The sequence below is a fragment of the Mytilus trossulus genome, chromosome 2, assembly GCF_036588685.1.
Source record: "Mytilus trossulus isolate FHL-02 chromosome 2, PNRI_Mtr1.1.1.hap1, whole genome shotgun sequence".
Taxonomy (NCBI): Eukaryota; Metazoa; Mollusca; class Bivalvia; order Mytilida; family Mytilidae; genus Mytilus; species Mytilus trossulus.
The window spans coordinates 939,193-952,931 of NC_086374.1; the positions used below are offsets into that span (position 1 = coordinate 939,193).

General features: G+C 33.6%; 1 protein-coding gene across 1 annotated transcript; it reads left to right on the forward strand.

Moving 5' to 3' along the window:
* The first annotated feature begins 3,687 nt into the window (after positions 1–3,687).
* LOC134706203 (uncharacterized) lies at positions 3,688–13,739 on the forward strand. Its single transcript, XM_063564931.1, has 6 exons — positions 3,688–3,768; positions 6,061–6,137; positions 6,825–8,070; positions 10,511–11,034; positions 12,832–12,914; positions 13,373–13,739. The coding sequence occupies exons 3-6, from the start codon at positions 7,934–7,936 to the stop codon at positions 13,703–13,705; spliced, it is 1,077 nt and encodes a 358-aa protein (XP_063421001.1). The 5' UTR covers positions 3,688–3,768; positions 6,061–6,137; positions 6,825–7,933; the 3' UTR covers positions 13,706–13,739.

Genomic DNA, 13,739 nt, shown 5'->3' on the forward strand with positions numbered 1-13,739 from the left:
TCATTGTTGAAGGCCGTACGGTGACCTATAGTTGTTAATGTTTGTGTCATTTTGGTCTTTTGTGGATAGTTGTCTCAATGGCAATCATACCACATCTTCTTTTTTATATTTACGAAAGCCAAAGATGTGTAGATACCGAAAAGAGATATAAAACTTAAAGGACATAATAACATCTCAATCCATGTAATGGCAATTTTTCCTGGGGTAGTTGAAACCTTAGTTTTTGTATACTAGTAATATCAAAATTTATAAACGTAAAAATTGACCGTGTTTGCATGTTTTATTATTTTCATTGAGATCTCTTTTTTGTTTTAGATGCTCTGCATCTGTTTAGTAAACTTTGTGTTTTTCAAAAATGCTGGCCTCCCTGATGAGACTTTGATTGTCGAAATGCGAATCAGATACCGTTTATTTCAAAATATTTAGTGATGAAGGATCTACAAATGTGATGATATTGCAATAATTACCAGTAGTCAGAAGGTTGATTTAAGTATGGTGTCAACTAGAGTAGAGTAAGAAAAATTATCAACAGGAACTTAGCTAATTAAATAAATCTACTTTAAGGTTAAATGTCCGAAATCATTGGTCGTCTGCTTTCGTTAGTTATTGTACTTAAATGCATTTTAAAACCAATCTCTAGTGGACTTGTTTTTTTATGGAGGGTAATATTTTGAAAGTTATGCAAACAAAACTGTAATCATTTATAATGACCAGGCGATTATAAAGTTATCTTACGAATATTACATGACCGTAATGGCATGTCGTCATTTGTTTATTGATGTTGGGTTGCTGTCAAATGACATATACACAAACTAAATTTTATTAATATGTCTTCCTCTCAGAAATACTTTCTCTCAGTATATGCTTATTTTGTCTTTCTGTGCATTAATGATAACTATCAGAATCAATTGTTCACTTTACACGACTTCATATATTCATATACAAATTGTATACTGGTGGATATTTCATAATTATGTTTAACTTGTCTGGTTTATTGTGAATGTCGTAACACATATCTTAATCTTAGCTCCCATAGAATTAACCCATAATTGCTAACAACATATACAGTTTTTTTTTAACAAATCTTATTATTGAATGAACGAAGTATTTTAAATAATTATTTTAATCGTAGAATCTCAATTTGTTGACATTGTATTAACGATTAGTCTTTGTTAGAGGCTAACAATATAGCTAGGTCAATTTCGGGACCTAGATCAATTCATCAAGAATGTTTTAAGTTATGTAATATGTGTAATGTACTTCAGATGCAGATTATCTCATATGTGTTTACATATATCTTAAATGGGTTAAAACCGATATTATCTATATGAGGATGTACAAGGAAGAACGACTTAAACTTATGCTTTACGGTCATCAGCACGAATTGGTTGACTAGTATTTCGGCATGTTTGTGTCTGATATCGCTTGCAGTTGTTACAGTAAGTTTAGAAACCAGAATATAAGTCTGACCTATAACTATATCAATTGTGTTCTATTTCAAAATGTGATAGTTTGACTGAATGTGGATACGCGTCTGGTGATGTTTGCATCGCAAGCGACGCTATTCCTATCTACAATCTTGGAATTGTTCTTTTTACGATTCTCACAGTTTTTCGGATCATTTATATTGAGTTGTATCAGTTTAATATCTTAGAAATGTAAGGAGATTGATGATAAAAAGGAACCAAAACGGAATAGCCAAATTTATTTTAGGTCGACTTTCCCTTAAGGAGTTTCGAACTAAGTCCTCAATGCTCTTCAACTTTGTACTTGTTTGGCTTTATAAATATTTTGATTTGAGCGTCACTGATGAGTCTTGTGTATATGAAACGCGCGTCTGGCCTACTGAATTATAATCCCGGTACCTGCGATAACTATTAGTGCCCAATACAATTGTAAATTGATCTGTTAATAATTCGATCATTGATTAAAATCTTTCAGAGCATTGTAGATGTTGCTATGTGTTGAACTTTATGGAAGTATTCTCTAATTGAGATAAGGCATACATAAAGATGTCGGTCAAATCTCAAGCAACAAGGCTTGTTTTTGTTATTACCCTATGTTATTTATATTCTATTGTAACAATAGAAGCTGGTGATATTAATGAAAATGATGTGATTTCTGAATTAAGAAAACTGATCACAGATATTCAGAAAAAACAAAGGTAGTTATTTAATATTTTGTAACATCCAATTTCATTTATGCATGCATTGCTTGCGAAACTAGAGCCTATGTTTAGGAGATAACTGTATTGTATTTTAAGCTCCGACGGCATCAATTGTGGATTTGATGGTCGCAAATTAAGTTTACTGGCGACGCGTTAGCGGAGACAGTAAACGGGTATTTGCGACCATCAAATCCCCAATTGATGCCGTCGGAGCTTAAAATACAATATTGTTATCTCCATTCTAATGAAACTGACAGAAAACAACGTTAAAACATGTATTTAAAATCTGTCATATGCCGTCTGCACTTGCGCGTAGGTCCCATAGCATCAATTGTCAATTGATGCCATGTAAGAAAGTGACGTTATCCAATCAAAATGAACGTTACAAACGTTGTTGCATTAGAATTGTTGATAATTTCTTTATTATGTAGAATAAGTTACACTAGAGACAACACGAAGAGCCGTAGCCAGCATTACACGTTATTTACACTTAAGTTGTTTTCAAATTAATCTATGATTAAATGTATTTTACTTAAATATTCTATTTAGTTTCATTTACTTTGCTAATTGTATTTCAAACTTTATATTTTCCTATTCACCTTTAATTAACAAATTTTCCAGTGGAACTTCTCTGAGATGGAACGTGGACAGGATCTACATCTGTGGAACTTAAACTATATTTCTTAGAATAATTAAACAGTTTCCCGAGGGTATCATCAGCCCACTAGTCAGAATTTCGGTGTTGACATGAATTTAATTAAATGGGCATTTTGATACATTTTCTGTTTGCATAAAAACCAAATAATCAAAATTTACTAAAGATTTTTTTTAATTCCAGGTATATAAAAAAAAGATGTGGTATGATTGCCAATGAGACAACTATCCACAAAAGACCAAAATGACACAGACATTAACAACTATAGGTCACCGTATATTACCTTAGCCGTATTTGTCACAACTTTTGAGAATTTTGGGTCCTCAATGCTCTCAAATATTGACAGGATCAGGTTACCCATCCAGAGTTCATTAGATCACTAAGTTAACAGTTGTTGCTGGGGTTTGTGTAGCTTAGTCTTTAATTTTTCTATGAAGTGTCTTCTGTTCTTTTATTTGTCTGTTTGTGTTTTCAATTTTTACTAGCTATGGCGTTGTTCATTTTATAGATATTTCCATGAGTTTGACTGTCCCTCTGGTATCTTTTATACTTGTTTGGCTTTTTTAAATATTTTGATCCGAGCTTCATTAATGCGTCTCGTGTAGACGTAAAGGGTCTGGCGTATCAAATGATAAGCCTGGGACCTTTGATAACTATTTCAATTACTGGATATGATATGTTGTTCATTGAAGGTTTTATGAACATGAGCTCATTAGTCAACAAAAAACAATCAAGGATCAAGCCAACGAGATAACGAAACTTAAAGACTTATTCCATGGCAGTGGTAGTGATACAGTCAACGTAAATCATAAAGAGTCCGAACATGTATATAATCAAACCTTTAAAATAACAAACAGCGACAGGACACAAATCAAAGATGTTAAGAACCAACCTACGAATATTCCCGATGCTATGAGGAACAATATACACAGGAGACAACTGCAAGGTATGTTCCATTAGATTTTTAGAATTTAAATAAAAGTTATTTAAATACAAAGATTATCGAAGATGTTGTAACTTTTGATAACTATTTACACCACTGGGTCGATGCCACTGCTGGTGGACGTTTCGTCCCCGAGGGTATCACCAGCCCAGTAGTCAGCACTTCGGTGTTGACATGAATATCAATTATATGGTCATTTTTATAAATTTTCTGTTTACAAAACTTTGAATTTTTCGAAAAACTAAGGATTTTCTTACCCCAGGAGTAGATAACCTTAGCCGTATTTGGCACAAGTTTTTGATCCTCAATGCTCTTAAACTTTGTATTTATTCGGCTTTTTAACTATTTTGATCTGAGCGTCACTGATGAGTCTTATGTTGACGAAACGCGCGTCTGGCGTATAAAATTATAATCCTGGTACTTTTGATAACTATTTACACCACTGGGTCGATGCCACTGCTGGTGGACGTTTCGTCCCCGATGGTATCACCAGCCCAGTAGTCAGCACTTCGGTGTTGACATGAATATCAATTATATGGTCATTTTTATAAATTTTCTGTTTACAAAACTTTGAATTTTTCGAAAAACTAAGGATTTTCTTACCCCAGGAGTAGATAACCTTAGCCGTATTTGGCACAAGTTTTTGATCCTCAATGCTCTTAAACTTTGTATTTATTCGGCTTTTTAACTATTTTGATCTGAGCGTCACTGATGAGTCTTATGTTGACGAAACGCGCGTCTGGCGTATAAAATTATAATCCTGGTACTTTTGATAACTATTTACACCACTGGGTCGATGCCACTGCTGGTGGACGTTTCGTCCCCGATGGTATCACCAGCCCAGTAGTCAGCACTTCGGTGTTGACATGAATATCAATTATATGGTCATTTTTATAAATTTTCTGTTTACAAAACTTAGAATTTTTCGAAAAACTAAGGATTTTCTTACCCCAGGAGTAGATAACCTAAGCCGTATTTGGCACAAGTTTTTGATCCTCAATGCTCTTAAACTTTGTATTTATTCGGCTTTTTAACTATTTTGATCTGAGCGTCACTAATGAGTCTTATGTTGACGAAACGCGCGTCTGGCGTATAAAATTATAATCCTGGTACTTTTGATAACTATTGTATCCATAATAATATTATAGATACCGAGGGATAAAACCGATACTTACTGATCAAAAGAGATAAAAAGCCATTAGCCCAAGAACTGGACTTTAATGTAGTCTAATATGGTAATATATGGAGTGACAAAAATATCAAGCGCATTCAATATTTACATCACTTAACATGTCTTTTTTTTTTTTAATTAAAATGATAAAAATAATATCTACAGAATCCTTCTGTCATTGACATGTGAGTTTGAATATCATTGTGGTATTTTCAACCTCTCATTATCTGATTTTATTTTCTCACGTGGAAGCAGTGATTTTTTTCTGTAAATTAAAATACTATGTGAATTTTGAACAGATATAGCATGTTAAGGAGGAGTATTTGCGAAAAATACCAGTCGAGAGAATGTTAAATTACACGAGCCGTAAGGCAAGGGAAATTCATTCTCAAGACTTGTATTTTTCGAAAATACCCCACTATAACATGATATATCTGTTTAATTACACCGAATGTTAATATACTAAAACGCATTGATGTTCGTGACGTTAATACAAGCATCCAGTCGGAAAGAGTATTTTTTGGCAAATACCACGTCAGAGAGGGGAAAAAAGGCATATCCTATTAGCAAATACCCCGGCGGCGTTAAAAATGAACGATATTCATTTCATAACAGTAAATTGATGAAAAACACACTGGCTATCAACCAATCAAAACCCCGGATCTTACATAAGGTGTAATTACGCGTCCAATGCACTTTTGTGAATGTCTTTCATCAACCAAACGCATTAACCAACATATTTGAAAGCCAGTGATATTCTTATACGCAGAAAACGTGGCAGGTAAATGACCAAAGGAAACGGGCGATAATTTATAGTTTTGTCGAGTCGTATCTTCTTTCATCATCAGATAAACAGAGCTAACGTAAGAGAAATCAATAATCTGTTTTAGAAACTTCAATGTAGTGGCATGTAAGAGAAGTCAATATTTTTTCAAAACTTCATTGTTCATAATTTTCAGAAATTGCAATGTTGTTGCATGAAACAAAGGACTGTGATTCTCATCTTTATTATACACTTTCTAATCTTCGTCTGATTCTGTGATAAGTATTTGTATCAATATGTTGACACATTCACTTCCTCAGCAAGTTATACCGAAACACTTATTCTAAATAATTTGTTTTAGGTGCTGGTATAGCATTCAGTGTTTATCTTGACCATGACTTGGATCTTGGTGCGCCTGAAGTTTTAAAGTACAATAAGGTTCGTATGAAAGAATTAAACAATACGCAAATACACATAGTATATACAAAATTTTTAAATCAAATAGGATGTGTAAATATATACCTTAACGAGCAACCAAAACAAAAATAAACACTATTAAACTGCACAATATAGATATAAGACAGAATACTAAAAGCAATTGAAAAATGTCACTATATGTATCCTGAAATGATAGATTTTGGCTGTTCTTTTATGTTCCATGGAGGTCACAAAATTGTCAATACTGAAGAGCGTTCGGAACGAACCAATTGATGAAGTGTCATGTTCCTTTTTATCAAATAGTTTTGACTCATTACATATTTGCTGTTATTTACAAAGAAATGTTCATTCAAATCGAGAATGTACCTTAGTTGCCTTCAGCAGTATTGAACAATTGATAGATTATAACTATGTGACTTTCAAATTTGAGGGACTTATTAGAAGTGGTTACATTCTACCATCTAAGTCTGATATGACATGTGTGATTACTGTTATAGTTTATCACCATCAGTTTATTATATGACATGTATATGGTTACTATTAAAGTTTTTCACCATCTGTTTATGATATGACATGTGTGATTACTGTTATAAATTATCACCATCAGTTTATGATTTGACATGTGTGATTACTCTTATAGTTCATCATCATCTGTTTATGATATGACATGTGTGATTTCTTTTCAAGATTATTACCAATGAAGGTGGTGGATACAATTTAAACACTGGGGCTTTTATTTGTCCGGAAAGCGGAATGTACTTGCTGTCATTTTATATAGGAGAAAGAGGCGGCTTATCACCTCAAGGGGCATACATCTACCTGAAGGTAAACAATGTGAACATTATTGATGCAGTGGTGGACGCGCCTCATTACACACAGGATCTTCAGGGCGGAAATACAGTTATCATTCGTCTGAAAGCTGGAGATGTAGTAATTACTCAACACGAGGACAGTGGTGGCCATGTGGAAGGAGCGGCAGGTCTACGTCTCACTTCATTCTCCGGTTTCATGCTTTATTCCTGAAAATAAAATTATGTGAGAGTATACATTTAATTCTTTATAAATCAATTCGTTATGTTATAACACAGGTTCTCCTCTTATATCTAATGTGTTCCCTCAGATTTATTTTGATACCCCGATTTTGTTTTTTTATATATTACTGTTGCCTTTATGTATGCTAGTGTATGTTTATCGGTCGTCCCACTGTCTACATCACTCTGTTCAGCTCTTAATATTATTCCGTATCATGTCTTTGTGACGCCAAATACGTTGACCCGGCCTTAATAACTTTGACCCGGACATATCAGTGACGTCATAATGTTTGAACCGACGTTTATAACTTTGACCCGAACTTATCAAGTCATCTGTTGTGTGCTGGTGAAACAAAGAAAACACTTCTGAAACACGCAAATATAGCCCGATAAATCGATTATCAGATTATCTGCATATTGATATTGTAAAATATCAGCTGCTTGACATAATATGAAGGCTTTTTGATCTCGTTCGCTACGCTCACTCGACAAAAAGCTTCATATTATGTCTCGCAGCTGATATTTTACAATATCAACATGCAGATAACCTGATAATCGGTACTTATACGACACCAAACAATTGTTTTCATCTTATAAATGCGTTATATTAAAGCAATATCATTATGTAATAATAATAATGTTTTAAAGTTCATGAGAGAGATGGTGATGTCCTGTTTATGCCCAAATAATGACAAATAGCGATAAGATGTATTGTCTGTACTAAATATTACGAGATAAGAGTGTTTGAGCCACACATAAACCAAAATGGCTGACATATATTTTCCTGCATACGCTGTCCTAGTGTTTATCATAATTCATTCTTTTTCAATATTACAAGCTGAAAAAGAAAAAGGCGGTTTTGTATTAAATCAAATGGTTACAGGAATTCTAGATAAACAAAGGTAGGCTTAAAAACTGTATATAGTGATAGAAAATTTAAAGCCTACTCATAATATTTCGTTGATGTTTTTCATTTTTTTCAGCAACATGTGAGCAATACAAATAGATGTAATAGGTACAAATGTAAAGGATTGAAATACAGAAGACAAAATGGTGCTATATTATTTATCACTATAAAGCAAACAACTATTTCAACAAAGAATTTAAAAAAAAGAAAATAGCAAAAAATACCGAACTCAAAGGAAATTTTCAAATCGAAAGTCCCTTATCAATAGAAAAAATAAGAAGCTCAAACACGTCAGCTGAAGTAAAACAACTGTCATATTCCGTACTTGGTATAGGCTTTTCATTTAAAATGTAGATAAATGTACATTGTCTTATTATTCAATAAACATTATGCTTAGCGTTAATGTAATACGACAATATTCGGAGTAAACAGCTCTGTGTTCTTACTCCTCATTGGCGAGTGCTTATAGGGTAATCATCGCCAGACTCTCAATAAAATGTATAATTCAATACACGATAAATGTGTTTACAAGATGTGTGAGTCACAAGATAATACATTGTTTGATCCTAAAGAAATATTGTTTACATTAGATTTGTCCTGTCTTGTCTGCCGCTCTTGATGAAGGTAGATTCATAAAAGAACTTCCGATACAAAATAGTTATAAGACGTTATTTTCAATTTCTAATACTGGATGTATACGGCTGTTGTTTGGTATACTACAAATATTTCACCAGCATAGCATTTAGATATTTTTTTCAGGTCCTATTACTCCTTAAATATAAAAGGTGCTTGAAAACACAAACGACATCGCGATCTGTGACTAAATTTAAGAACCTTCGCCTTGTTATAAGTGTTCGTATTGTAATCCAATAAAGTCGTTCTGATTGTACGGTCCGTTGTTTACTCTGCTATCAAAATCCTTGAACTCGTCCTGGTTTCCTTACTACAACCAGACAAACTACGTGACATATCAGATTTAATCCCTATTTAAAAACGAGGTTCGTGACTTCGTATTTTAGTCCCAATAATTTCGCAGGTAGTTAGTCGACTGAGCATACGCGAAAGCGTATTAGACGCAGATCGATAATAATTTCCGAGTTTTCTCAAAATTGACTTATCTGTGGAAAAAACATTGTTTCAAAGACAAATTAAGGAAGTTAAAAAAAAATACATTCATACATCATCTCACAAATATTTCGGAGTTGCAGCTCAATGAAATTAGTCTCCACGTTTAGTAGTATAGACGGAGGTAATAAAATATTTCAAATCAGAACAATATGATGGCATTTTAAGTTAAAATTGTTATCAGCCAGTTTTCTAATTAAGTAAAATTCCTTAATAATCATTTGTACTTATGCCTTTCCCTTTTTTTCTCAATCCGTCTAAAAGAATAAAGTTCAGCAGTAATGCTTTAAAATTAGAAATCCTTTTAAAAATCTATTGGAAATATCTAATTCAAATCATAATTTCTCTACATTTAAATGGCTCTCCTTCAAATTTATTTTGTTTTGTGTGATTTTTTTGTCAATAATTGGTGTATTTAAGCTAAATTTTTGAACCTTTACTATTTGAAATTGAGAATAGATATGGGGAATGTGTCAAAGAGACAACAACCCATCCATAAAAAAACTACAGCAGAAGGTCACCAGCAGGTCTTCAATGTAGAGAGAAATTCCCGCATCCGGTGGCGTCCTTCAGCTGGCCCCTAAACAAATATATACTATTAGACCGTTGGTTTTCCCGTTTGAATGGTTTTACACTAGTAATTTTGGGGCCCTTTATAGCTTGTTGTTCGGTGTGAGCCAAGGCTCCGTGTTGAAGGCCGTACTTTAACCAATAATGGTTTACTTTTTTGTTATTTGGATGGAGAGTTGTCTCATTGGCACTCACACCACATCTTCCTATATCTTGTTCAGTGATAATGAACGCCATACTAATTTCCAAATTGTACACAAGAAACTAAAATTAAATTAATACTAACAAAGGCCAGATGCTCCTGACTTGGGACAGGCGCAAAATTGCGGCGGGATTAAACATATTTACAGTTTTGTCATTTGACCTGTTTCCAAATTGGAAATCAAATCATCAGTTAGGTCATCACTGTTCTCAGTCAAAGAAATAAAAAGTACATTTCAAACGTTGGAGATTTATCAATGGCAGCATAAATCATAGGAGCATTTACAGGTTCCTCTAGTTTAAATTGTTTTATATTTTGTCTTGTTGGAGCCTTTGTATCTTACAGCCATTCAGTGTATCTTTGAAAACTCATTTGCACTCATACCAAATCGCCATATCTAGAATAATAAGTAAAATAGTGTCATAAGTATACTAGCGTCTTATGACATTGAATTCCATAATGCTAATAAGTATATAAGAATCTTTTGAAATGTTTACAGTTATAGTTTTCACTTTAAAATTTCTTCATATTGATTTAGGATTCCTGAAGGTTCCATTTTGTTGCAACAAAATAATGTGGCTAATCAAGCATATCAAATGGCTGGACTTCAGGAGCTGCAGAAAGTAACCAAGGATCAAGCCGATCAAAAAGCTGAAATTGAGGAATTGCGGAAATTGATCAAGGATCAAGCCGATCAAAAAGCTGAAATTGAGGAATTGCGGAAATTGATTAAGGCTCAATCCAATTATAAAACTGACATTGTGGAAATGTGGAAAGTAATCAAAGACCAAGCTATTGAAATTAGTAAATTGAAGAATATGCAAGACTTACCCGAGGATTATGACACCAAAATAACCAACATTAAAACTGGGACTGACATAAACCAAAATTTGAAGAACTCACAGCTAATACAGCATGAACACATTTCTAATAACATATCCAAAGATGAGAAGGAACTGGCAGGCAGAAAGTTATATGTTAAGGATTCAGACCACAAAACAAACCAGCCTCTAAATAACACTAGCATTGTGGGGTATAAACTACACAAGAGACTTATTCAAGGTAAGATGTTAGCATCTTGTTCTGCTTTAATGTAAATTATGAAACTATTAAAAGTTTAAATATATCATTACTAAGGGAAAGGCATCTCGACTCTTTTTGGAGAAAGGGGTGATCAGCAGCTGTATCCCAAATTTCCTAAAAAAAAAATAAGACAAATGTGAATCCTCTCTGCTTTGTTTTTGACGAACATTCTACCTATTTATAACATATTTACACTATTTTAGAGAGAGGTTAAATTGAGAATGGAAATGGGGAAAGTGTCAAAGAGACAACAACCCGACCAAATAAAAAACAACAGCAGAAGGTCACCAACAGGTCTTCAATGTAGCGAGAAATTCCCGCACCCGGAGGCGTCCTTCAGCTGGCCCCTAAATAGATTTGACAAATATCTGATGCATTCAATCGCATCTGAGAAAAAATCATCAAGATTTAGTTGCTTCTGTTTCAATCAACAACCTTTTCATATATATTCTTAATTTTGCGACCCTATTACTTATCAAAAAGCTTGACGAAAGAGAATTTTTCTTCACGTGGCTCATCCCTGCCACTCATTACATGGTCACTATCCCAACTCCGAGATATGTATCGCATTATCAGAGTTTTAAGTTTTAGTAGGGACCTCTGGATGCCCGTTTATAGTCATATTTGGTTGTAAGATTGCTATTTTATTGGCGTTCATATCCCAATTGGGGAGTGTTTGTAAAAAGGGATAAGACTTATGTAGACGAAACGCACGTCTGGCGTATTAAATTATAATTCTGGTACCTTTGATAAATATTTACACCACTGGGTCGATGCCACTGCTGATGGACGTTTTGTCCTCGAGGGTATCTCCAGCCAGTAGTCATCACTTCTGTGTTGACATGAATATTAATTATATGGTCATTTTTATTAATTTCCTGTTACAAAACTTTTAATTTTTCAGAAAACTAAGGATGTTCTTTTTCCAGGAATAGATTACCTTAGCCGTATTTGGCACAACTTTTTGGAATTTTTGGGTCCTCAATGCTCTCCAACTTTTAACTTTTTGGCTCTTTAATTATTTTGATCTGAGCGTATTTGGTGAGTCTTATGTAGACGAAACGCGCGTCTGGCGTATTGAATTATAATCCTGGTACCTTTGATATCTAATTATATTTAAAATAATTCAAATGTATTTTGTTCTTTTTAAGAACCAGTCTGTACTAAAAAAAGGTCAGTACAAAATAATTATTTTGATGGTCTTTAGGTAGAAATTCTTCAAACTTTGTGATGACTTTCATAAAGCTTTCGACGGTTTCATTTCAGGTTTACCACTTAGAGCCCTCGGATGATCGCTTCCTTGGAAGCACCAACCCTCTATCAAATGTATCTTGATAAAAAGTATAAACCTAAGACATCTTATTCACTGTGAGATCCAAAATCCATATGCTCGAAGTTTGCTTTGTAGAAACTCTAAGTTCACATTTAAGAAGCTCAAATTAATTTGTTTTCTTTGCTTCCTCGTGAGCACCAACCCTCTATCAAGTATATCTAGATAAAAAATACAAATCTATGAGTGATACTATAATTTATTGACATCTTCATTATCAAAATATTTATACATTAGCCATCATTTTAAATAAAACCAACTTAATTTAAGTTTTACTAAAAAATAGGTAAATCTTCTTTGATGGTTTTCCTTAAGTTCGGCACTTTCGACAAATGATACAATAAGCATAACAATTACAATAAAAACTATCTGATTAAAGTTATTCCAACAGTTTATTTATTCTACATCACTTTAAATGTTTATCAATAATTTTACATTTTGACTAGCTGGTTCTGGTGGTATCGCATTCAGTGTTTATCTTGACCATGACGTAAATTCTGGCGCACAACAAGTTTTGAAATATAACAAGGTATGTATTTTTAATAAAGGAAATCAATGTCTTGTGTTTCTCTACATCTTCTGAAATGTACAGGGTGGTAATCGAAAGTAATTCGCGGGAGACGAATTTAAAATTTTAAGTATCGAACTTAAAATGTTCATGGAGAGATGTTGTGTCATGGCTTCCATGGATAGACAACATATATTCAAAAGAGAGACGAAAGATAACAAAGGTACAGACAAACTAATACTAGTAGATTGGAAATAAACTGACAACGCCATGGCTAAAAATAAAAAGACAAACAGACAAGAAATAGTACAGAAGACATAACATAGAAAAACTGCAAACTAAGCAATACAAAAACTGGGGTTGATCTCAGAAACTCCGGAAGGGTAAGCAGCTTCTGCTCCACATATCCAAACTATATTCGCAATTTTATTTTTTACAAATTTCCCTTTCGTTACTTATATTTTAATTTATTGTTGTAGATAATAACAAATGAAGGAAATGGATACAATGTTAATACAGGGTCGTTTACGTGTCCAGAAAGTGGAATGTATTTGCTGTATTTCAGTATTGGAGAGAGGGGCGACACTATACCTAGAGGCGCTTATATTTATCTGAAGGTCAATAGTGTGAACGTAATAGATGCGGTAGTAGACTCTTATCATAACACACAAGATCTTCAAGGCGGAAATACAGTTATCATTCGTCTTAAAGCTGGGGATGTTGTATTCACCGAGGTTGATGTCGGAGGTCATAGTGAAGGATCAACAGGATTGCGCCTTACTTCGTTCTCTGGTGTTCTTTTATATCATTAAAAAGTGTTTTACATTATCTAATAACAAATATGTG

Bases quoted from the DNA above. Each gene is read 5' to 3' on its own strand.
- LOC134706203 (XM_063564931.1), top strand. From the start codon at position 7,934: ATGGCTGACATATATTTTCCTGCATACGCTGTCCTAGTGTTTATCATA. The intron at 8,071-10,510 runs GTAGGCTTAAAA...ATATTGATTTAG, and splicing joins GGAATTCTAGATAAACAAAG to GATTCCTGAAGGTTCCATTT. The intron at 11,035-12,831 runs GTAAGATGTTAG...CATTTTGACTAG, and splicing joins ACACAAGAGACTTATTCAAG to CTGGTTCTGGTGGTATCGCA.